The 23,115-nt window shown below is 44.6% G+C and overlaps 6 protein-coding genes and 2 long non-coding RNA genes across 10 annotated transcripts; 4 read left to right on the forward strand and 4 right to left on the reverse strand.

Moving 5' to 3' along the window:
• The first annotated feature begins 203 nt into the window (after positions 1 to 203).
• Positions 204 to 608, forward strand: LOC136356702 (uncharacterized). Its single transcript, XM_066310949.1, has one exon. The coding sequence runs from the start codon at positions 204 to 206 to the stop codon at positions 606 to 608; it is 405 nt and encodes a 134-aa protein (XP_066167046.1).
• Positions 609 to 978: 370 nt separating this feature from the next.
• On the reverse strand, positions 979 to 2,832 carry LOC4339772 (bidirectional sugar transporter SWEET5-like). The gene is made up of 4 exons (NM_001420929.1): positions 2,452 to 2,832; positions 1,859 to 2,274; positions 1,621 to 1,740; positions 979 to 1,465 (listed from the first exon to the last, which is right to left on the reverse strand). Exons 1-4 carry the CDS (start codon positions 2,495 to 2,497, stop codon positions 1,334 to 1,336), a joined length of 714 nt encoding a protein of 237 aa, NP_001407858.1. The 5' UTR covers positions 2,498 to 2,832; the 3' UTR covers positions 979 to 1,333.
• A 1,680-nt stretch (positions 2,833 to 4,512) lies between these two features.
• Positions 4,513 to 5,051, forward strand: LOC136356500 (uncharacterized). The gene has a single exon (XM_066310497.1). The coding sequence runs from the start codon at positions 4,560 to 4,562 to the stop codon at positions 5,049 to 5,051; it is 492 nt and encodes a 163-aa protein (XP_066166594.1). The 5' UTR covers positions 4,513 to 4,559.
• A 440-nt stretch (positions 5,052 to 5,491) lies between these two features.
• LOC4339773 (paired amphipathic helix protein Sin3-like 6) lies at positions 5,492 to 12,850 on the reverse strand. Of its 2 annotated transcripts, none has more exons than XM_015782278.3 (17): positions 12,715 to 12,850; positions 12,259 to 12,461; positions 12,025 to 12,178; positions 11,829 to 11,930; positions 11,629 to 11,757; positions 11,235 to 11,430; positions 9,105 to 9,235; positions 8,877 to 9,028; positions 8,654 to 8,760; positions 8,300 to 8,560; positions 7,894 to 8,192; positions 7,311 to 7,622; positions 6,938 to 7,008; positions 6,693 to 6,831; positions 6,425 to 6,577; positions 6,055 to 6,155; positions 5,492 to 5,978 (listed from the first exon to the last, which is right to left on the reverse strand). In XM_015782278.3, the coding sequence occupies exons 2-17, from the start codon at positions 12,429 to 12,431 to the stop codon at positions 5,906 to 5,908; spliced, it is 2,553 nt and encodes an 850-aa protein (XP_015637764.1). In that variant the 5' UTR covers positions 12,432 to 12,461; positions 12,715 to 12,850; the 3' UTR covers positions 5,492 to 5,905. The 2 variants fall into 2 exon arrangements, with proteins under 2 accessions (XP_015637764.1, XP_015637763.1); XM_015782277.3 differs by having other exon boundaries at positions 9,105 to 9,259.
• A 387-nt stretch (positions 12,851 to 13,237) lies between these two features.
• On the forward strand, positions 13,238 to 14,655 carry LOC136356576 (uncharacterized). The gene is made up of 2 exons (XR_010741515.1): positions 13,238 to 14,017; positions 14,342 to 14,655. It is a non-coding gene; the product is annotated as an uncharacterized lncRNA (long non-coding RNA).
• A 369-nt stretch (positions 14,656 to 15,024) lies between these two features.
• Positions 15,025 to 22,840, forward strand: LOC4339774 (uncharacterized). 2 transcript variants are annotated; one of them, XR_010741513.1, is made up of 9 exons: positions 15,025 to 15,234; positions 16,277 to 16,408; positions 17,205 to 17,609; positions 17,742 to 17,971; positions 20,027 to 20,428; positions 20,540 to 20,768; positions 21,015 to 21,260; positions 21,354 to 21,504; positions 22,141 to 22,840. It is a non-coding gene; the product is annotated as an uncharacterized lncRNA (long non-coding RNA). The 2 variants fall into 2 exon arrangements; XR_010741514.1 differs by lacking the exon at positions 20,027 to 20,428.
• On the reverse strand, positions 16,942 to 18,884 carry LOC9271026 (AAA-ATPase At3g50940). Its single transcript, XM_015783961.3, has 2 exons — positions 17,714 to 18,884; positions 16,942 to 17,571 (listed from the first exon to the last, which is right to left on the reverse strand). Exons 1-2 carry the CDS (start codon positions 18,728 to 18,730, stop codon positions 17,149 to 17,151), a joined length of 1,440 nt encoding a protein of 479 aa, XP_015639447.1. The 5' UTR covers positions 18,731 to 18,884; the 3' UTR covers positions 16,942 to 17,148.
• LOC4339775 (AAA-ATPase At3g50940) lies at positions 19,746 to 21,742 on the reverse strand. Its single transcript, XM_015783960.3, has 2 exons — positions 20,511 to 21,742; positions 19,746 to 20,393 (listed from the first exon to the last, which is right to left on the reverse strand). Exons 1-2 carry the CDS (start codon positions 21,501 to 21,503, stop codon positions 19,932 to 19,934), a joined length of 1,455 nt encoding a protein of 484 aa, XP_015639446.1. The 5' UTR covers positions 21,504 to 21,742; the 3' UTR covers positions 19,746 to 19,931.
• Positions 22,841 to 23,115: the final 275 nt, after the last annotated feature.

A 23,115-nucleotide genomic window follows, 5' to 3' on the forward strand; every position in this document is an offset into this window, starting at 1 on the left:
CGTAGTGAATTGGGCTTTTGTAAGTTGGGCCTTTGCGGTGCGCGCGCGAGTGGGCCGCGGCCTTTTGACTTGTTCCTCCAACTCCAACTCCAACTAAATCGGTGGAACCTTTCGTCGCGCGGGCGCGGCGGCATGCGCGCGCTAATCTTCATCTCCTCGTGAATCACCACTGCAGCTGCAGCTAATAGTAGTAAATTCCATCCATGGCCGTCGCCTACACTAGTGACCACCGGCACCACCACCACCACCACGACGTCGTGGGCAGGCTGAGCAGCCTCGTCGCCTTGTGCGGCCGCGGCCTCTCGCGCGTCAGCCGCCGCCTCCTCCTCCTCGACCGCCGCTGCTACGGTGGCGGGAGGTCCGCGCCGGCCAAGCAGGACGGCGGCGGCGGCGAGGCCATCTGGCAGCGGACGATCCTGATGGGGGAGCGGTGCCAGCCACTGGACTTCGACGGCGCCGTCCACTACGACAGCTTCGGCCGCCGCATGGCCGCCCCGCGATCCGCCTCCTCCCTCTCCTCCTGCTGCTCCTCCGATAGCCTCGGCGCCGCCACCTCCGAGGCAAGCTACATCACCTCCACCTCCACTTGTGACGATGGCGTACTCTGAATGTATCACCATGCCATGCATCTAGCTCTAGCTTCATGCGTTTAATTGCCTTCAATTAGTATTTTTGTCACCGATGATATATTCTGCATTAGTTGCTTTATACATGTGCATGCACCGTACCCTTCAGTTTAATTAGCCTCCCTCATGCATTACAAGAGCGAGGCCGCCCCAGCTCATCCAAAGCTTAACAACCTACTCCCTCGATCCATTTCTAAATATTTAACGTAGTTGATTTTTTTAAATATGTTTGATCGTTCGTCTTATTAAAAAATTTAAGTAATTATTATTTTTTTTTCTTATCATTTGGTTCATCGTTAAATATACTTATATGTATGTATATAGTTTTACATATTTTATATAAGTTTTTGAATAAGACGAACAGTCAAACATGTGTATCGATCTCATTGCATTTGGGGGCCTTTTGCTCACATATACCTGCCTCTTGCATAGTTGGATATGTACACACACAAAGAAGCTGCCTGCATGCACGGGCGAATTCAGTGGGTCCAAACAGAAGAGCAGCTGCATTGCCTGCATCCATGATCCATATCCATCCAACAGATCGATTATAACCCGTCACAGTTACATGCACGCGCGCGTGGTGCGTGCAGATCCAAGCATGCGTACGTTGTGATACTGCATGTGTGATGTGCATATATGCTGCATGGTTTGTGTTAGCTTCGATCTTGTGGTTCTTTGCATGGCAAGATATATAGCATATGTAGCTACACAGCGGAGGAGTCGCCGTCCTTGGGCAGCTCGAGGGCGCCCTTGTTCTTGGCCGTCGACCCGTCGTAGTAGCAGAAGTAGAGGATCAACTGCGCCGCGCCCAGCAGCGTCCCCATGCCGTTCGGTATCTATTTATTTATTAATTATGATACATTAATATATAGTACTATTAGCTAGAATTACTCTATGATTATAATAACAACTATACTACTTACTGATCCTAGTAATTATTTATGAGATAATTGAAAGCATATATATATATATGCATGCATAATATGTATACCGTGATGAGGATGTCAAAGCGGATGAACGCGTATATTGTCCAGCATATGCCGTTGATGAAGCTCACCAGCGACAACGTGAAGGGCATGTACTCCACGCTCTTTGTCGCGATCACTTGTTTCTACATTCATTCCATGTAGTAATTACATCATTTTGCCACACACATATAAATCAAATAATTAATCATCAGATCAGATTCATGCAAAAAATTAATAATCGACAGATATATATACACATACCATGATGGTGAGCGGCGCGGCGTACATGAGGGTGCCGAAGAAGACGCAGAGGGTGCCAACGATGAGCGAGCGCTTGTCGTAGGTGTGGGCGCCGAGGAGCACGCCGGCGGCGACGGCGGCGAGGAAGACGAGCTCCACGGTGAGGACGCCGAGCATCCTGCACCGCTTGGGCTTGGGGGCGTAGGCGAAGTAGATGGCGAGGTAGGCGATCTCGATGAGGAGTCCGGTGCCGTTGATGGTGACGACGAGGATGCTGTTGGGGTGGATGAAGGGTAGGCCGTAGAACACCCACAGCGCGCAGTTGAGGAACGTCGCCAGGTACGGATCCGGCACGAACTCCTCCACGTCCTTCTTCTTCACGATCGTCACGAACGTCGGCAATGGCGACAAGAACAACCCGAACGATATCAAGTTACCTAGTACAATTAATCAATTATTAGTCAATTACTAATGTTCGATCAATATATATATATATATATATATATATATATATATATATATATATATATATATATATATATATATATATATATATATATATATATATATATATATGACGCATCTACAAGCAGGTTCAATTCGAGACGACGTACCGATGATTCCAACGACATTGCGGACGGCGTCAGGGTTCATCACCATCTTGCCTGCTCCTCTTTGCTGCTACTTTTCGATATTTTCTCAGGCGAATAGATGGGAGTATGTATTAGTACAGTGGCAGCTAGCGAGAGCGTGTAGCTGATAGCAACTAATCAACCAGCAAGAGATTAATTAACTGTCAGGCCAGCAACTGTAACCTGATCAAATAGTTAACTTAGCAGCTAGCTAGCTAGTGTGCTGCTAAGTTAAAATTGGGGGTTAAATTAAATATATAAAATGCGTGGATTTTATTTCCACTGATTAAAATGGCGGCCTCTGCCCTCCAATTCCTCCCCCCTTAATCTTACGAGAGTCGGAATAATGGAGAGGCAGAGCACGGATTCAGATTGGCCATGGCCGCCCTTATATACACGACCTATGGCTAAAAAAAAACACATACAATTAACCTGATTAATTAAAGTGGTGCTAGCTAGCTTGAGGTGCAGAGACAATCTAGCTAGTTTTGGCTTAATTACGTGGGGCCAAAAAATGGACAAGCCAGGGTGGAGAGCTTACTGGAGCTCCGAAATGCATGCACAGCCGTCTGCTCAGTTTTACTCTTTTCCGTCACAAAATAAATTAATTTTGCCATGTCTATAGCATTTTCCAAAATAATCATCCAAAACAGTCTGGATAGTAGACTGTAAAACCAGAAATTGACAAAACCAAGTCTATTACTCGCTCATTACCGCCTCTCTAAGAGGATCTAGGACGCCATAAGCACATGATCGCAGCTACATAACAAACCAATAGAGTTGACGAACTGTACAACAATGTAGCAGTGGTGGGTGAAAACCACCTCCGTGCAAAACATGCCAAAGAAAGTACTCAAGTCGATGATTATCCTAGTCTCCTGGGAGTTGTGAAAGGAGATTAACTCTTTTCCCTCTTTTGTTAGGGCCGACTCTAACTCTCAAATGATGTACATATTTGAGGATCTCCTAACTCTATCAATATAAAAGATAATTCTTTTGCCTTCTTTTTCAAACAAATAAATCAAAATAAATATGTTTGTACCACTCAAGTTCTCTACCGCTCGTCTCAACTAACTACAACCATTTTACATTTAATTTTTCACTTACTTTCTTTTATCAACCAAACATCAATTTGTACCTAGCTTTTAATATCCGTATATAGCTTCAAGATACTTATATTTTAAAATGGAGGGAACTGTACTCACAAATTAATAATTATTGGTCATTTGACTGACACGTGGCACGCAATTGGCGTTAGATAGGCATCCGTACCGATCCGATCCGAATTATTAACCGTACACTTGCGGGATTGCAGGAGAGCATGCGATTTGCATGGCAAGTGAAGTGATTGATGATGGTTCGAGGTTTTGCTTGCATTGGCATGCCGATAGCATGAATAACGTTCGATCCATCAAACAATACACCAAGCATTTTGAAAGCACGGGCTTTCTTCTTAGCCGATTCAGCCCAACGCGTTGGTGCGGTTAGTTAGTTTCAGTTGGGCTGATTTCCAAATTCTGATGGGCCGATCGAGTTGGACCCGATGAATAGTAAGTTTACCTCGTGTCCCTCAACTTTACACCAAGTTTGTTTGACATCCATTATCCTCAATACCAGAAATATTCACCCCTAAACTATACTCCCTCCGTCCCTAAATATTTGGGGCCATTGACTTTTTAAAGCATGTTTGACTGTTCGTATACATAAATGTTTAAAACTTTTGTGAAATATGTAAAACTATACGTATACATAAATGTATATTTAAGAAGAAAAGGAATTAATAATTACTTAAATTTTTTTTGAATAAGATGAATGGTCAAACATGTTTAAAAGAGTCAACGGGACGGAGAGAGTATACAAAACCGGATAATCTGATTTCGTTGACGTGGCACCCTACCAGCCACATTAGCACGGCCCACCCCCTCTCCCTCTCCCCAGCAATTGGACTCGGATCGCCGCCTCATAACCGCATCCGACTCATGAGAGCGTTGCAGCGTTATATATGTAGGATGGACGTTACGATCGATGTGATACGTGTATCCAAATAGCGGTAGCGAATTGAAGGAAGATATATCGATCGGTTGAAAGTGATGATGGACGATGTGATGAGCGAGATCCTGCTCCGTCTGCCGTCCAAGTCGGTGGTCCGGTACCGCGCCGTCTGCCGGAGTTGGCGGCGGATCACAAGCTGCCCCTACTTCCTGGCCGCCCGAGATGCTGGTGGGATCCTGCGACGGCCTCCTGGTGCTGGAGCAGGACCACGGCCTGTACGGATGCTGGTACACTGTAGCATTTGGACGGCTAGGTTCGTGTGTGTAGAGGAGAGGGATGATGTGATGGTGGTGTGCGAGTCCGCCCATGACAAGAAACTTAATACCCAACATGCTGCTGGCCTTTACCATCTCCGTGACAACAAGTTTTTGGAGCCCGCACTTGATCTTGGGGAATGCTCCCTCTCAGAGTTTCGGTTCAAGGAAAAGCCTCGTCCGACATGCCTTCTTCGACTTGCCCCGCTCTCCCGACTTCAAATTCATACCCTTCGATCTACCCCCCCCACCAATTTCCCCTTTTCTCACATATAATTATAGGCCCTATTTAGATCCCCTGGCAAAATTCTACACGCTGTCAGATCGGATATTTGGACACATGCATGGAGTATTAAATATAGACGAAAAAATAACTAATTACACAGATTGCGTGTAAATTGCGAGACAAATCTTTTAAGTCTAATTGCGCCATGATTTGACAATATGGTGCTACAGTAAACATTTGCTAATACCGGATTAATTAGGCTTAATAAATTCGTGTCGCGGTTTACAGGCGGATTCATTATTAGACTACGTTTAATACTTTAAATGTGTGTCCGTATATTCGATGTGACACATCAAAACTTGACACCTCTGGATCTAATCACAGCCATATATCATGATGCAACACTGTAAATATATATATATTGATGATGAATGGAATGCCTGGAGATAAGGGATGTGGGGCTCTGTTTTCGTCTGTTTCACAAGCTATATGAAAACTTAGAGGCATCTGCTTTTTATTTTTCTGAAATAATTTATGTGTCACAATACATCACGCCATGTACATTCACTAGATCTATAGAGGGGGGGGGGGGGGGGTGTATGTACAGATTTACAAAGTTACAGGGTTTGGAGAACTAGCCCAAAAGGATCAATTTACAGGGCTTTGGCCAAGTCCGCTACCCAGGTTGAGAAGATAGAGAGTTACTACAGGAGAGCGGGAGGTTGCAGAGCTCTCTGCCTAGGCAGAACCTCTCCCTAGGGCTGGTTATGCTGTGTCCTGCTTCTCCATGAAAATTTCTGCTTCCCTCCAGATATCCTCAAATAGCTGTTGTGCCGTGCACATTTTGTGTTGAAAGATCCTTGCAAATCTATAGCCTTCTGCAGGGCTGCATATAACTACATGTTCAATTATGAGCTTGATTCCCTGAGCCAGGCTGAGAAAAACTCGGTGGACCGTTCTCCAAAGCGCGTTTTTTCCTGTAAAAGACATCTATAATGTCGAAATAGCTGGAACCAATAAGGAATTCTAATCATTCTGTCAAAGGATCCTTACCTTCTCTGAAAATGGTTCTGTTTCATTTTTCCAGTGTCACCATGGGACTCACAACCTCCTTTTGCTTCCTCACGACCTTGCTTCGGCAACTCAATTGATGTCTGAATTGGAATATCGCAACAAGGGAAAAAAAGACACATGCAACAGTTGTGAATATCTGATAAATTCAGTGAAACGCAGAGGAAATGTATTTCTTTTGCGAGGTGGAAAAAGGGGAAATGCATGACACCAATATTTCACATTTGCACACATGACACATCTCATGGCTAAGCATGCATGACTAAACACGTTCTCAACAACTAGATGAAAGTGGGCGTGCTTAGTAGCTTGCTGCTGGTAGTAGGTAAAGTTTTTAGAGTAGAAGACTTACGCCTCTTGCATTTTGATGATGCAACAGCTCTTTGGACGAGTTTGTTCTTCTTGCCGGCAAAGCTGGGTCTTTCAAAATGTTAAATGTTCTTCTTGACCTCTCTTGCCGCTGAAGGACAGAGCTGTCTTCACGGCTTGGATATATCTTGCAAATCTGAAAGAAGAAAAGTGAATTTTAAACAAATGTCTGGAACGAACTAATGAACAAAGTTACCAAGAAAAGCTAAACCGCACTTCCAATTTACCATTGCACAAAGGAATTCAGTTACCTGCTTGATAACACGATCGATAAGCTTATCCAAAGTAAATAGTACGTAGGAGTTGGGCCCAAGAAATTTCAAGCAGTGCTGCTCAAAGTTCCAATTGTCAGTAGACCCATCAATCAGGCTGCAGAGTTTCTCCTTGAAACTACACCATTCAATAAAATAAAAAGTTGTTGTTAAAACACAGATATTCAATGGTGAAATTTGAATAATTCTACTTATAGATAATAGGTGAGAATCTTAGACGTTACTGTGCATATGAATCATGGGTGCTTGCTCCTTCTGAAAGATTCTTAGCTACTAGTAGTCTCTCGTACATAACCTGCCACATAAATTAAAAATAAAATAAGATCATAATGCCAATAATTAGGTATAGAGGCCAATAGTTTGTCCAGAAGAAATATCATACTGCTGTCTATTAGATTAACAATCATGGTGATGCATATTGAGCAAGCCGTCTCTTTCATGTATAACAAAGTAAGAGCATACATAAATATTTTTTTGAAAGTAAGAGCATACATATTTGTGTTGAACTGTGTAGCTTGCTGTCTTGCTCAGTGCTCACTGGCATATTAAAAGTCGCCAATCCAAACAAAAATATGTAATAGGAACATACTGAAATACCTGGAGAAGCCGGCAGAGCACAGCCAGAGTGCAACAAGATATTCCTCTGTTTGCATCACATTCTTTAGATGTTCTTCCAAAATATTCTGAACTTCCAACCTCATTGTTGGAGTCATCTCTTGATGATTTATGCTCTTCAGATCCACTCCAATGTCCATAGGTACTATGCATAGAATTATTGGTAGGCAAACATCGAACACGCAACTGTATATTTTCTACATCTGGTATGAACTCACCCTCCTCAACCTCCGCGTCAAAATGATCAAGCGAAGAAGTAGACTCATTGGACTTGGCTCTTAGACTTTCCACTTCCTGAATGGAAAATAAAAATCATGTAGCTTTACTTACATTTATCTTTCAAGTCACCCAAGTTACTTTTTTTTTTCGCCGGGACGGCGAAGAATGCCGACCGATGTATATTAAGGAAAAGGGGAAAACTGTACAAACACCCAAGTTACTTTTACTTGATAAAGATGAGAAAGTAAGTGTTCATCAATTAACTTTCATGACAGAAGCTATTTATGCAAATCCAAAACACGAAATCATCATAATTCTAAGAGTAAAGTGTTGTAAGTACATATACCTTTGAAGAAAAAACAAACTCATTAGTAAGCACAGCAACAGGAATATTATTGAGAAAATCTCTGCTCATCCCACAATGTTCACAAACGTTTCTGCGAGAAACTGTATCCTTCAAGTCTGGCCATTGAAACTTCACAGAAACAAATGCCTTTACTAACTTTGTCCAATTCATCATTGGCTTATCTTCAGTAGAACAACTTCTACTATATGCATAGTTAATGATAACGCCTACGTCCTCATGAATGTGAATATCAGTATGAGATTTGATCCGACTGATTTGTTTGTCTTCTGCCAGCAAAGCTGCAAGAGAGATACTGAAATGAGTAAGAACGAACTAATAAAATGGTAAAATTTCCATGAATTATAACGCAGAACCTAGCTTCAGCAGTACATAATAGTAAAAGTACCTTTTGGGCTCATCCTTTCCATGTCTAGTTGTTTGAAGGAGGGACTACAATGATCAAGTGATCTGTAGTAATTATTGGCAACAGTATCTGGGCACATTTTATTCAAGGATAATCGTGCCTCGGAGAAATCTCCTATCTTCTGATTTAGACGAGAAAGTATAACAGCAAGAGCAGAACTGGTGTTCTCAGATTCTGACAAAGCATCAAGCATGTCAATGCCAGAATCATCATATAGCTGTTCAATGCACCTCTTATGTAGAGCTGCACATGTAAAAACAAGGAAAAAATGTAACACTCAGCTAACCACTCGAAAAGTTTTGGCTCCGAAAAATTTACATAGTACAGTATACTTACGAGTTAGGTGTTCTTGAATTTTCACATTGCTGCCAAACCGATATTGAAGATCCTCAATAAAGTCAGCAGTTGCTCTAAACCTCTGCAATAGCATGTCACTCTCAAACCTAAAAAGTAGTACACAACATTCATTGATTATCAGTGACCAGGCAAATTTTTGCTGATAGCTGAAAGAATGAAAACAGTGCTGAAGCATCTGAAAAACTAACATCTGTGTACTTACAAGTCATCTTCACACTTAAACATGTTTTCTTCATATTGATTTTTAGTTCTGAACTTGTAGCAATCCTCACGTCCAGATGTAACAGAAACCAAAGAATCATTTAAAATAGACCTTCCAAGTTCAGTTTGGTAGCTTGACTGGAGAGTCACACACTGAGATCAAGAAAGAGAATGTTAGAACAGATGCCAATGATTTACATGGAAAACTTGTGCGTTTGTAGGAATTTACATTCTTTGGTAGCAGGCAATAGCTAGGAGTGCAATGCTTGCAATTACTAGGATCCACTTTTAGGGGTAATTCGTTTTCTCGTGAGGTACTCCACTGAAGCAAAGGTTCAGCCTTGTGTTCCTCATCATCTTCTGCATGAGGTGATTTGTCATCACCTATCATAAATGATTAAACATAACTTCAACACAAGGGGTTCAATTAAATATATACAAAATACAAAAACAAGTGGCTAGCCACACAAAATGATACTGCATTTGTCTGTTGTTACATTGTATCATGTGCACATCAATAGAAAGAAACTAGATAATATAAAAACCAACACACCTAACTGTTGGAAAACAGTTGTACTCAGAAGTCGGAACATCATGCTGTACAACATTTGAATTGAATGGTTCACAATAGCGGTCCTCATAGTTTCTTTTTAGGATAATTTAGGAAGCACGAAAGGGTTTAAGAACCAATATATTCAACTTTTAACCTTTTCATTTAAAAAATTCTAAGGTGCATTCCTCCTAGAGACTGTAAATTGTAATTTATTATCTAGTAACTTGCCTCCACGTTCGCTCTCACGGCCTAGAAATTATCATATTAATCGGAGAAAAAGAAAAACAAAGTCCATATAGAAATACAATTTAGAGATAGCTGAAATTCGGAATTAAAAAATAAAGAATATTGGAAGAGAAGACTACAGTCCATGCCGGTATACAATTTAGAACTAATAAAAATTCGGAATTAAAAAAAAGTAAATTAAAATTAGGTTAGAGTCCATATAGATATACAATTTAGAAATAACTAAAAGTCGGAATTAAAAAAGAATATTGAAAGAAGAGTATATAGTCCATATAGAAATATAATTTAGAAATAAATACAATTTAGAAATAACTGAAATGAAGAATTAAAAAATAAAGAATATTAGAATAAGATTATAGAGTCCATATAGGAATTTATAATTAACTAAAATTCGGAATAATAATAATAATAAAATTAAAAGTAGAGTTTAAAGTCCATATAGAAATACAATTTACAAAAAACTAAAATTCATAATTAAAAAATATGGGAAGAAGAGTCTAGAGTCCATATAGGAATACAATTTAGAAGCAACTGAAATTCAAAATTAAAAAATAAAGAATATTAAAAGATGAGTCTAGAGTCCACATAGAAATACAATTAGAAATAATAAAATTCAGAATTAAAAATAAATAATATTGGAAGAAGAGCCTAGAGTCTATATATATACTCCTTCCGTTTCACAATGTAAGTCATTCTAGCATTTCCCACATTCATATTGATATTAACGAATCTAGATAGATATATATGTCTAGATTCATTAACATCAATATGAATGAGGGAAATGCTAGAATGACTTACATTGTGAAATGGAGGAAGTACAATTTACAAATAATGAAAATTCGGAATTAAAAAATAAGGAATAATATTGGAAGACGAATCTAGAGTCTATATGGGAATACAATTTAGAAATAACTAAAATTTGATATTAAAAATAATTAATAACTATCACGTATATACAATACAATATGAATGTACTGTTACACATTGGTAGTTTGGTTAGTACAAAATTTAAATTTATGTTGTCATTTTAATAATAAATTGAGAATATATTTATACTATTATATGAGAGAAAATACAATGATGCTAGCCGCGTAATCTGCGCGGGCCACCATGCTGGTTTCATATATGAAAATAAGCTCTAGCAAATGTAGCACTCAATTGCTGAGAAATTTGATAGTGACACTCCACGATGTGGGCTTCGATTATTTGACACCCTGGCACACTTCTATTCCCTCAAATGGTCACACATGTCATCTCACAAGAGTCAATTAAAGCAAATTGGCGACGAAGAAAGTGTCAAATTATCAAATTTCTCTCAATTGCTAGGGCATACTTCGAAATAACATCTGATACCATGAAATAGGTGAATGCAAAGATACGCAAATCATTTGTGCATTCTCTAGCAAAAAGGAAAACAGTTGGGCATGTATGACTGTTATTAAGAAAGGGTTCATTATTTGTGTCTAACTTCATTATTTCCTGAGAAGGATGTTAAAGCAAAGCACCTAGGGCTCGCCTGTATTTGGAGAATAAACAAATTAAGAGAAAACTTTCACACACCTTGCTTTCTAGGATTTTCAATCAGGCCAGTGGTTCTCTTAGTTTGTTTATGCCTCAAACTATAACCTCTGCCTTCATGGTTTTGGTTTTGGTCCTGAGTATACTTCAATGGAGTCGCTTGGTTTCTTCCATTGGTTGCTTTTACTCGGAGACCATCCAATTTATTCATAGCATCTAGAGTAAAACTCACAAACGTCTGCAAAGGAAATTTGATAAACTGATGATGGCACATGCGCTCAGAATAGAAAATTTTACTGAAAGCAGTGAGCTAGTGATACTGAGTTCAATAAATTATTTATAAAATAATTGTTCACCAACATGTTATAAGATATACGAGGAATGATCATTAGCAGTTAGGCCTTAGCATATGTTATGCGAAGCATGTAATGTATACCTCGCTGACTCGACTACTCTTTGGACTTGTGCAAGATTTCTCATTTGGCAGATGAGCCCTTAGGTGGTGAGGCACAAAAATTTTGAACTCTTCTAGGAACTCGGGATAGTTACCTATGATTCTCTCAACCTGCAAGTAAATCATTGTGAAATCAGGGCCTTTGCAATTATTTTGTCAAGCCATTATTGAAGAATGAACACCTTTTCGAGAACTTCTTCGCTGGTCTTGATTTCGTTCTTATAATATTTAGCAAGAACGTTCAGCAAAGCATGGAAATCTTCGCGGCTGATATCAGGACATGCCTGCAGGTATAAGGTCAAGTTAACAACAATTGGTACCAAACGAGCACCCACACCACACAAGGAGGGAGCAAGCAAAGCGGGTTTCTTTGGGCACCTTCACTCTCTCAACGAAATTGTGTGCCTTGCTACGCATCTTTGCTCTGCAAGGGCTATATCCTTGGATGAAGTGCTCGAAGACCTGTATGGCTTCAGGTTGGCCGTCCAATATCTCGAGAATAATTTCTTTGCATTTTTCAATCGACATGTTCCTGAATTCAGGATCAGGATTCTTTATCATCAGTCATCAAAACTCACAGCCGAGTAGATGAGAGGATATAGTGATTGATACCTCTGCCTCCTTATCTTGATCATAGATCGGACGAAATGGCTGTATACGTCGTCAGGAAGCTCTGACTTGACAAGTACCAAAAATTCCATCGTCTCGACTCTGTAGGGATCCCTCTCCGTCCTCGCCCTTTTGGACGGAACGCCATCGCCAGGATCACCGGCGGAAGAATCCATTCTATTTCTCCTAATTATTTAGGCGAACACCTGCACAAGAGCAGACAGATGCAACAAATCAGCAAAGACCTGCACGAGAACAGACGAATCTACAGTGACGGCCTCGTCTAGGCAACCAAAATCTACCGCCGCTCCGGTTATCCCCTCGCAAAAAAACCGAAAAAGGAATTCGATTCAACCAAGTCATCAATCCGCCGTAAGGGCTGACGAAACCGAGGCGATTAGGAGGAGTACTCTCGTGATCTCGGCGCCTTGATTCGCGCACGCGAGTGGAGGGACTGACCTCAAGTATGCCGGCGGCGGCGGACGCCTGGAGGAAGGAGGCGAGCGACGAGGGCACCGAGACTCCACACCTTCCGGAACCTTCTAGAACCCCCGCGGCGCGGCCGCGCGGCCGAGGGAAAGAAGAGAGAGAGCGCGAGGGAAGAGATGAAGAGAAGGAAGACGCAGAGTATTTAAGTGGGCTGGATTGGATTGGAAACCGAGACGTTTCCTTCCGGTTTGAAATAAGTTCATTTTGGGTCCCTCTATTTGTTGCTCAGTCCGAATTTCGTCCTTTGACCGGGGTATGACCCATCCCCTAATTTACGAAAACCGGGCAAACGTGGTCCCTCGGCGGTTTTGGCTGACGTGGCACATACGCGGTTTGTTTGACTATATCTCCGTCCCACATGACAATGACATGGCGCTTACGTGGCAATTATATCTTATAAAAATAATAAAAAGCGTGGCCCCACATGTCAGCTGCAAAAAAAATTGAAATGGTGGGGCCCATGTGGGCCCCACATGCCAGCCTCACTCCTCTCTTCTTCCCTCTCCCTTCTCTCTCTTCTTCCCTTTCCCCTCTCTCTCTCCTTCCGGGCAGAGGACGGCGCGGGTGGGCGTCGGAGCAGGCGAGCTCCGGCGGCGGCGGCGGGCGTGGTCGGCGCCGCCCCCCGACCGGAGCGCCGCCTGTCCGCGTGAAGGCGAGTAGCGCGGCGACGCCCTGGAAGACGCCATCGACGCCGCCATCCGTGTCGCCGCCACCGACCACCCGGACGCCCTCCACGCGCGCCGGGACGGCATCGCCGAGAGCCTCTCACCGCCGCTCCACAAGCCGCCTACGCCGCGCTCTCCCCTCCCGACGCCGTGCTCCGCCTCCTTTCCTCCCTCCCCTGCGCCCCCAATTCCTTCATGCTCAACACCACGCTCCGCGCCCTCGCCTCCTCCCCCGGCTCGGCCTCCGCCCTCGGCTAGGCCACCCTCGGCTTCTTCTCCCTCCTCCGCCACGACAGCGGCAACAGCAGCGGCGGCGGTGGCTCGTACTCGCCTCACTCCCTCCCGGGCACGCGCGTATGGGAAAGGAGAAGAGGAACGAAGGAGCTAGAGCCATGCCGAGCTCCCTCCTCTCCTGCCGGCGAGCTAGAAGGGCGGTGGATGGCTAGGCGAGCTCAACCGGCGAGCGCGCGTGCGTCGCTCCCTCCTCTCCCGCCGGCGCCGCTCCCTGTGCGTCAGCCATCCGTGTGCGGTCCGTGCGAGGCACCGCTCCGGGCGTGTAGGCTTCCGTGTGCCTCCTTCCTCGCTCGCCGTCGCCCTCACTTCAACTGGTAAGTGATTCGCTCTGCTCCCCGTGCGCGCGTGGCTTCGAGTTCGAGGTGGCGAATTTGAGTTAACTCCGGAGCTCTTGAACTTTTGAAATTGGTTCGGATTCTGCGTGCCTTGTTCTTAATCGAGTGTGGTTTCGATGTGCGCGTGTGTTTCTGGACGGAAGTTCGGTGTATTGGAGGAAGGGAATTGGTTTGAACTTTGAACTAACTTGGAGTTCCTCGGTTGGATTTGAGCATCTGTGATGAAGCAGTGGAGAATCGCCTCATGAATTGCTTGTCTGTGTTTGCATTGCGGTGATTTGAACCTTGCTGCTGTGATTTCAGTTTGGTTATTAGGCGATCGCAACATAACCCAGTGAAGCAGTTCTGGTGCTGCTGTTTCAATCCTGCCGCCGCCGCACCGCCCGCCGTGCTGGACGCCGCCCGGCGAGAGGAGGGAGCAGAGAGATGGGGATTGGGGAGAGCCGGAGAGAGGAGGAAGAAGAGGATTGGATTCGGTCATTTGAGAATGACATATGGGGCCCACGTGGGCCCCACCATATTTTTTTAAGCTGACATGTGGGACCCACCATTTTTAAATTATTTTTCCTGTGGCTGACATGTGGGCCCACGATTTTTATTATTTTTCCGACATATAATTGCCACGTCAGCGCCACATCAATGCCACGTGGGATGGATAAGCCACGTAGGCGCCACGTCAGCCAAAACCGCCGAGGGACCTCGTTTGCCCGGTTTTCAAAAGTTGGGGGTCGGGTCGTACCGTTTTGCAGTTAAGGTACGAAAATCGGACTAGGCGACAAATAGAGGGACCCAAAGTCTTATTCCTTCCGGTTTCTATCCTCTTGTTGGGCCTTGCGCTCAATGCCAGGCGGCCCAGTTAAACTACACGCATGACAGCCCATCACAGTTTGGACATCCAGATGGGCCAAATTGGAATATAGCGATCCATTCGGCCCATCATATTGTAAGGCCCATCTTATGTATACTGAACAGAAGGGAAAGCCCACGACGCACCGGTACTGAGCACCGCAGCCACGGCGCCGCCGGCTGCTCGCCGGCGAAGGGAGCAGCCACGGCGCCGCCCACCACCGCCTCGAAGGCCACCTACTGCACTCGTCGAGGTCTTGTGTCTCCTCGGCCGACGAGTGGCTAGCGTTCTCAAGGCGGCCTCTCTCTCACAGACACCCATTCTCGCTGCTTCGTCGGGCTGTGGTCAGGTAATCTCCTTCCCTCCCGGGTCCGGGTAGTCGGCCTCTTCTAGTTTCAAGAGATGCTTGTTTTGATTGGGGATCTATGGCGCTCTTGACTTGATCCCTGCGTACTTGTGCTGTGCGGCAGTGGCAATGTCGGATTTGGCCATTTGGGGATTTTCAGGGTTCGGCTATCGTGCCGGCAATGGGGAGGGGGATTAACTTGATGTTTTATCAATTGATCTTCTGAATAGTGATTGATTTGCTAATACTATTACTTCACTGGATAGCGGAGATAACACTAGTTAAATTCTATAGAAACGTGTCAGGTTCTGTGCAATCTTATGAATGAATCCTTCATGCCTCGTCAATTTATCTCTTGTTAATTAATTGTAATATGGTAGCTTCTGAGTAATACTATCATATTCAAATCACTGTTGACATCATAGTAGAATCGAAACCTAAAAGGATTAATGATGTTGCAGAAATTAAGAGTTAGCTGTAACTGCAGCTGTTCTTATATGTTTTTAACATGGCTGTATTAATTATGTATCATCGAAATGTTTTCGTACCCTTTCATGTCATGTCCCTGCTATTTATTTAGCATTCGTTAGCAAGTATATGTGGCCAATCATGCTGATGAAATCCGCTAATGCGCTGAGAAACCTACAACCATCAACTAGCGCAAAAAAGGGCATCATGCCATTGTGCATTCTTACTGCTCCACCATCATTTAGTCAAAAAAACTGCTCCACCATCATGTCACTCAACTAGCACAATCACCTTTTTCTACTATGTACTTTCATTGGACTCTTCTTCACAGGACAAACCTGCATGTTTAAATTCACATGGGATGCATGTGTAGAAAGGACCAAATGTTGTATTGTAGCGGGGCTTATTTTCTGTATAGTACAAGTTTTGTTTTCAATCTTCTTATACATATTACAAGTTACTCAATTTGCATTGGCATTCAAGTTTAGAGTTACATAGTTGAAGCATTGTCATCAGGATTTTGGTTACTGCAGAAGTTCAGAGGACTTTATATGTCAATATGTTTTGGTTGCTGCAGAAGTTCAGAGGACTTTACATGCCCAATGTACAAGTTGCCGATGTGTCTAATTTGACAGCAGGAATTACGGTCTACAAGAAAGATAAGATGAACTGTATGCTGGATGCTTATGTGTTTAACAAGTCCTTCAAGGTACAGAGTACATCAATTGAACCTTTGGTTTAACCTTCTAAGTATGATAAGGAGTGCTAACAATTATGGATCAGAACATTTTTGAATGATACCAGCGATTTCTAGAAGTAATAACTGCTTTGTGGAGCCATTTATTGTACCTGTCTGTTCTGTGTTTTATTAATACTACATCAGTTTTCGCTGTGTTGTTGTTTATCCAACATTTCAAAGATGCATGCGATCTGTAGAAACACTTTGGTTTCACCTTTCCTTTTGGAAAAATAGTAGTCCTGTCGCTTGACTTAATCCCCACTAAGGTGTTATAAGGTTGATTGTGGACCTGTAGTCAAACTTCAAAGGTTACCTGAGAAAAACAGAAGTTGTCTTTTACTGAAAAAAAGTACATAATATAAATGTCACTTGACTTCTCCTAATCTTAAGAAATTTAAGGTCAGCGAGTCCTTTTAGAAGGTGATTGGTGACACCTTCTCCACATATATAACAATCAGCTGTTTCCTGTCTTCCTGAGCTACGATAAACATTTCTCATTGCAGTGATAGGAACTATAAATTGAATATGTAATAAATAACATATCGTTGCGCATATTACATCTAAAAAAAATGCTCTCTGGTTGTCATTTATGGTCAAAACTGTAACAATTTTCGCAATGTTTTTATAGGCCTCATTTACACGAGGAAGTGCTTGATCACGATTAGTTTCTATAATCCTATCTTCCCTGATCAATTGGGTTATGATGAATTTTACACCATTGACTGCTCATATTTATTTATCTTCTGATTTCCATTCTTGTTTTCAGCCTTGGTCTCTCCGGGTTCATTCCTCTTTGCCTTCAGAAACTCAGCAAGAACCTGAAGCGCGACATCGACATCATCATTCCTCATTAGGACCTCTGCAACCTCCGCAGGCGTTGTCAGCACCTCCTCAATCAGCTGCTCGATTTCTGGGTACATGGCATGGTTTTCGACATTGTGGTAGTTGCTAGCCAGAACTCGGAAAGCCTCTCGAGTGCAATACCCCATGTGGATGTGCATGTCCATCCTGCCAGGGCGCAGCAGTGCTGGGTCAAGCCGCTCTCTGTAGTTTGTTGTGAAGACGATGATCCTCTCCTCGCCGCTGGTTGACCACAGACCGTCGACAAAGTTGAGCAGTCCAGATAGTGTCACCTGTTAGAACAAAAATACCCAAAGTGGCAGCATCATTGGTAAGGATTAAGTTAGTTATCAAATCAAGAAGTGGCTGGGATTGGCATTGTCTATCATACTATATATTCATGAGACAATGATTGGTTATAACCAAGTAACTAACCTTGTCTTCGTTTTCTTCTCCTGAATAGGTGGGCTTGGCACGCTTGATCTCTCCTTCGTCCCGTTGCTGCAGGTCGATGGTGCAGTCAATGTCTTCAACGACGAGGATGGACCGGTTGCTCATCCCGACGAGCAGCCTCCGGAGGTCAGAGTTGGACTTGACCTCGGTGAGCTCAAGATCGTAGATGTCAAACTTGAGGTAGTTGGCCATGGCGGCGATGAGGCTGGACTTGCCGGTGCCAGGTGGGCCGTAGAGCAGGTAACCCCTCTTCCACGCCCTGCCAATCCTCCTGTAGTAGTCTTTCCTCTTGACGAACCTCTCAAGATCGTACATGACGGAGTGCTTGAGGCTGTGATCCATGGCGAGCGTGTCGAAGGTGGAGGGGTGGCGCAGGTCGACAGCGGTCCAGGCGTCGTACTCGATCATGTGCATCTTGAGGTTCCTGTGCTTGTCGTTCATGGCCTTGGCCGTGTCGATGACGAAGGGGAGGTACGACCTGAGCGCCTTCTCCTTGTGCTTCTTGTGGAAGCTCACCTCGAAGGACTTGACCTCGAAGCGGCTGCGGCCCCTCCTGTTGGCGGCGCCGCCGCCGCCGATGCCGTAGGGGGCGGCGTGGGCGGTGGCGGCGGCGGCGGTGTCGCGGGAGACGAGGCGCCAGGTGTACTCGACGCCGTCGTGGACGTCGAGCATCTCCTCGCCCTGGTCCATGGTGATCATGATGCCCTGGGCGTCGTCGACGCGGCTGGCGCGGAGGCGCTGCATGTCGGTGTTGATCCGCGCGGCGAGGTAGGTGCGGGCGGCGTCGTAGATCTGGTTGGTGGAGAGCCCCTCCGTCTCGTCGATGACCACGGTGTGGGTCGACGAGACGCGCGCCCGGATGCCCCGCGCCGCCGACCGGAGCATCTCGCGCAGCTCGTCGGGGACCAGCTCGCTCACCACGCCGCGCACCACCATGGCCGTCCCGGCCACGGCCGCCGCCGTCGCCATGTACTTCTCGTAGTCGCCGGACCACGACATGGCTGACTGCCGTGGATGGACAGACCGACCACCTAGTAGCTAGTGGGGGAGGAGCTCTTCTTCTTCGTGGTCGTGGGCGCTAGGCGACGCAGCTAGGCGGGACCGCGGCTGATCGGAGGGGCGTGAAGTTTACTTGAATCTAGGGCACCGTTTTGGGTTTGTGTACCGATCTGTCACGTATTTCTTCTACACGGAGTATTTGTTTTTCTTCCTGGACACGAAAAAAATAGTGTATTTGGGTGCAGAAGGAAGATCTGGATCCCAAGGGTCAAGTTTGTAGACGTGCCGTATTGTGGTCACGTGTAGAAACAGAACCTGTATTCGAACTTGGAGATACCAACGACTTGTGCTGATAGACCACGGCCCATTGGGCAGAAGAGGCCCGGCGTGAAACCTTTTCAGGCCGAAGCCCATTGCTGTTGATACTTCATTTATGGCCCAACACCGTCCAAATGCACTGCACTGCATAGCCACTGTCCTCTTCTTCCCCCAATCCCACAACCTGATGCGGGTGGAGGCGATGGTGGCGGGTAATCCCGTAATAGGAATACTGGTGAGTTTCTTCTCTAACAACTTTTGCTTCAGTAATGACAACGGTTAGTTAATCTATACATTCGGGGAGCCCAATGGTGAACGCCAGTTCGAGGATCTGCGAAAGTGATTATTCTGTGTAAATTCTCATGCTAGTCTATTTCATCTATTTGTTCCAAATCTAACACTTAAGAGTTAAGAGTTCTTCTGTTTGTTCCAAATCTAGCACTTGAGAGATCAGAGTTGTCCACATCTAGTAACATTTTTCTTTTCCCGTTTTCACCAGATCTGAATTCCATATGTTTTAAATGAAGGTTTCGTGTGTGCCTTGGTGGTTTTTGTCTGGGTGTGGGTTAATGTGAAATCTAAGAAATCAATGGGGAATTGTTCCTTTTGAATAGTCAGATGTATTTCACCCTGTTTTCTGAATTAGCTTGCCTGGACAATGTTTCGTACACAAACAAAATCTGATGTTGCATATGTATGACTTGTCGAGACAATACTTTAAATTTCTTAGGAAGCACACTTCATTAAATACCAGTGCACCTCCTATCTCCAAATACACATTGTAATTAGTAGTCAAAAAACGATCACATGTTTTGAAATGGATCTTCCGTTGGACCTATCTAGCATATACACATTCTTGTTGTCATTGTTGTACTCCACAATCCTAAGTGCATTCATCAGTTGAGGAGTCATTTTTGTTCTCCATCGCTTTGCTATCTTTATTCTCCTCCGTCTGCTTATTTGCATCCTTGCTTTCAGCCTTGGTCTCGCTGGCATCTTTTATCTTTGACTTTAGGAGCTCCAGTAGACCAAGGAGTGCAACATCAATATCATCATTTCTCATGAGAGCCTCAGCGACCTCCGCAGGCGTCACCATCACCTCCTTGATCAGCTCCTCGATCTCTGGATATGTGACATGATAGTCGATCGAGTGGTAGTTGCTGGCAAGAATCCGGAAAGCCTCTGGGGTGCAGTACCCCATGTGGATGTGCATGTCCATCCTGCCAGGCCGCATAAGTGCTTGATCAAGACGCTCCTTGTAATTGGTCGTGAAAACGATGATCCTTTCCTCTCCACTTGTTGACCACAGCCCATCAACAAAATTGAGCAGCCCGGATAATGTTACCTGTGTGGACGGCAATCAAATTCTTATCAGCATAGGTGAGAATAATCGTGAAATCAAGGAGATGAAAGGTTTGCAAATATGAATGTTATTATGCATTCTGATTTTAAAGGTACTCACTTTGTCTTCTCCCTTGTCTTCTTCTGTAGAGTTGGACTTGGTACGTTCCTCCCCTGCCTCCCGTTGTTTCAGTTCGATGCTACAGTCAATGTCCTCAACAACAAGAATGGACCGGCTGGTCATTCCGACTAGAAGCCTTCTGAGCTCCGAGTTGGAATGGACCCCAGTCAGCTCAAGATCATATATGTCAAACTTGAGATGATTCGCCATGGCTGCAATCAAGCTGGACTTGCCAGTCCCTGGTGGACCATACAGCAGGTAACCCCTCTTCCATGCCTTGCCAATCCTCTTGTAGTAATCTTTTCTCTTGATGAACCTATCAAGGTCGTCAATAATTGACTGTTTCAGCTTCTGGTCCATGGCAAGCGTGTCGAATGTGGATGGGTGGTGGAGATCAATTGGAGACCATGAGTCTGAGTATTCATTCATGTATATCTGGAGAATTCTTTCCTGGTCTTTTATGGCCTTGGCTGTAGCAATGATGAATGGGAGGTATGATTTCAGGGCTTTCTCCTTGTGCTTCCTGTGGAAGCTCAGCTCATAGGAGCGGACCTCACGTTGGCCGCTGCCATTGCCATTGTTGGGGTCAGCTGAAATGCTACGTGAGATTAAGCACCATTTGAATTCTGTTCCCTCATGCATATCAACCAGCTCTTCACCTTCCTCCATGGTGACAACCATCTTCTCGGAAGATTCATCCATGCTGCTGACTCGCAGGCGCTGCATGTTGTTGTTGATGCGTGTTGCAAGGTAAGCCCGCACCGCGTTGTAGACGTGGTTGTGGGACCAGCCCTCAGTCTCCTCGATGATGATTGTGTGCTGAGATGAAATTTGTGAACGCAGGTAGCCGAGGCCGGAAAACAGCACATCACGCACCTCGTATGGAACCAGCTCGTTCACGACGCTGCGGACCAGCATCACAGACGCTGCAACGGATGCAGCGGTTGTGATGGCCTTCTTGTATGACTCGATGGCCTTGTCGTAGGACGCCATGGTGAGCAAGCTCTGGCTCCTCTCTTGTTCTTCTTTTGATGAACTTCTCTTCCTCTTTGTTGTTGGTAATGGTATGAAACAGTAGTGTTGAATGGGGAGGGTGAGGAGTGTTTTTTTTTTTTTTTTTTTGGGTGGGGGGGGGGGGGGGAAGGAGAGTTGGTGTTGAAATGGTATGAAACGGTGGGGTGGTGTTGAATGAGAGGGTGAGGAGTGGGGGGGAGGGAAGGAGAAGTTGGTGTTGATTTGAGGTAGAGTTTGTGGGGAGGGGGTTTTATAGGTGCAGAGTTGGGGGCGAATGGTGGCTTCGTCTGAAAGAAAGAAATCTGAATACTACTCCTACTTCCAGCTTCCACAGTTAGGAAAATGACATCACCATTACAACGTAATACTCCTACACATATTCACCTGGGAAAGAATGCAACCGGTACAAATTGTCGATTTCTGAGGCATTTGTTCTTAATCTATTGCACCTTTATTCCTCCCAGCGTATCTTCTTTACTGAAGAGAACTTTGAATAATGATGTTTTAACTGTCACGAATTAAGATCTCAATAAACCAAATACTCCTTGGGCAGCTAGAAAAGGCAAACTTTACTTCCTTGGCATCCAAGTTTTCCTCTGAACCATTCTTTCTGCAGGGAGCAGAAGAGTTGTGCACCGCAAGTTTCTGCTCGAAATACTGGAGCAGAAGAATGCCCGCATCAGTATTCCAGAAAAGAATGCCCGCATCCATCTACCACCTCGTTGGCTGAATCCATTCCATGTGCGCAAATCGCATACCGTTCCGTGCAGACGACGGTTGGTCGACGTCCGAGTCAGAGACTGTCGATCAGCAACTTTATAAAATTCTGAAAAGTTCCAGCTGCATGCATATAATGGTCCATTTGGGGAAAGTGGGGGGCGTTGCTTTGGCTTTGCCTTGTCTCGGTCTACGTCGCCGACGTGTTGAGATCGACGGAACCGAGCCCCCCATGGTTACAACTGCTGCTGCTGCTACAGCTGGTGATGGATTTTGGACCAAAGGGGTCAAATTGTTGATCGCGTAGCGGCGGTGGCACCAATCGACGTGTTGCTCTGTGGTTTGTCCGGCGACTCCATGGACCATTTTCCTTGGTGATATCATCAGTGAGTTGAGTGGGTGCTTTTATTCGTTTCTGTTGGTGACAGCTACTCGTATTCTATCCTTGTGTAACCGCCTCTCTCTGTTCTCTTGTGCTCTTCTGTTGTGATGGGGAAATTATCTAGTACATTTAAGTTCATACAGATTCCTCATGAAACTATTAAAAACTTTTGTGAGCTGTAAATGTATTCTGGGCACACAAGTTTTTCGTGCACTCAGCTCTTGGGGTTATGGCCATAAGCAGCTCTTGATTCGTTGATACTCCAAGAGGGCCTATTGCCAAGGCATCGATTGGATCGTCCAGCAACGTGCACGTTGCACATCACAAACAAATTGATTGCTTTCAGATCGTTGCGCTAACTGTATTTTACTGATCATCATGCGGCGCGCTTGAATACAAGGGTCGACACTGTGCTGCCATGATCAAAACACTGTGTTGTGTTGTTTTCGGGGGCACAACGTGTGACTGAACCTGCTAAAGCAATCGTGGTCG

This window comes from Oryza sativa, chromosome 5 (genome assembly GCF_034140825.1).
Source record: "Oryza sativa Japonica Group chromosome 5, ASM3414082v1".
Classification (NCBI taxonomy): Eukaryota; Viridiplantae; Streptophyta; class Magnoliopsida; order Poales; family Poaceae; genus Oryza; species Oryza sativa.

Coding starts and splice junctions, on each gene's coding strand:
- LOC136356702 (XM_066310949.1), top strand. CDS start 204: ATGGCCGTCGCCTACACTAGTGACCACCGGCACCACCACCACCACCAC.
- LOC4339772 (NM_001420929.1), bottom strand. CDS start 2,497: ATGGTGATGAACCCTGACGCCGTCCGCAATGTCGTTGGAATCATCG. Junction 2,275..2,451: donor CAATGTCGTTGGAATCATCG/GTACGTCGTCTC, acceptor TAATTGTACTAG/GTAACTTGATATCGTTCGGG. Junction 1,741..1,858: donor CCGCGCCGCTCACCATCATG/GTATGTGTATAT, acceptor GAATGAATGTAG/AAACAAGTGATCGCGACAAA.
- LOC136356500 (XM_066310497.1), top strand. CDS start 4,560: ATGATGGACGATGTGATGAGCGAGATCCTGCTCCGTCTGCCGTCCAAG.
- LOC4339773 (XM_015782277.3), bottom strand. CDS start 12,431: ATGGATTCTTCCGCCGGTGATCCTGGCGATGGCGTTCCGTCCAAAAGG. Junction 11,431..11,628: donor AGAGTAGTCGAGTCAGCGAG/GTATACATTACA, acceptor TTTCCTTTGCAG/ACGTTTGTGAGTTTTACTCT. Junction 8,761..8,876: donor TTTAAGTGTGAAGATGACTT/GTAAGTACACAG, acceptor ACTACTTTTTAG/GTTTGAGAGTGACATGCTAT.
- LOC9271026 (XM_015783961.3), bottom strand. CDS start 18,730: ATGTCGTGGTCCGGCGACTACGAGAAGTACATGGCGACGGCGGCGGCC. Junction 17,572..17,713: donor GAGAAGAAAACGAAGACAAG/GTTAGTTACTTG, acceptor TTGTTCTAACAG/GTGACACTATCTGGACTGCT.
- LOC4339775 (XM_015783960.3), bottom strand. CDS start 21,503: ATGGCGTCCTACGACAAGGCCATCGAGTCATACAAGAAGGCCATCACA. Junction 20,394..20,510: donor AAGACAAGGGAGAAGACAAA/GTGAGTACCTTT, acceptor CCGTCCACACAG/GTAACATTATCCGGGCTGCT.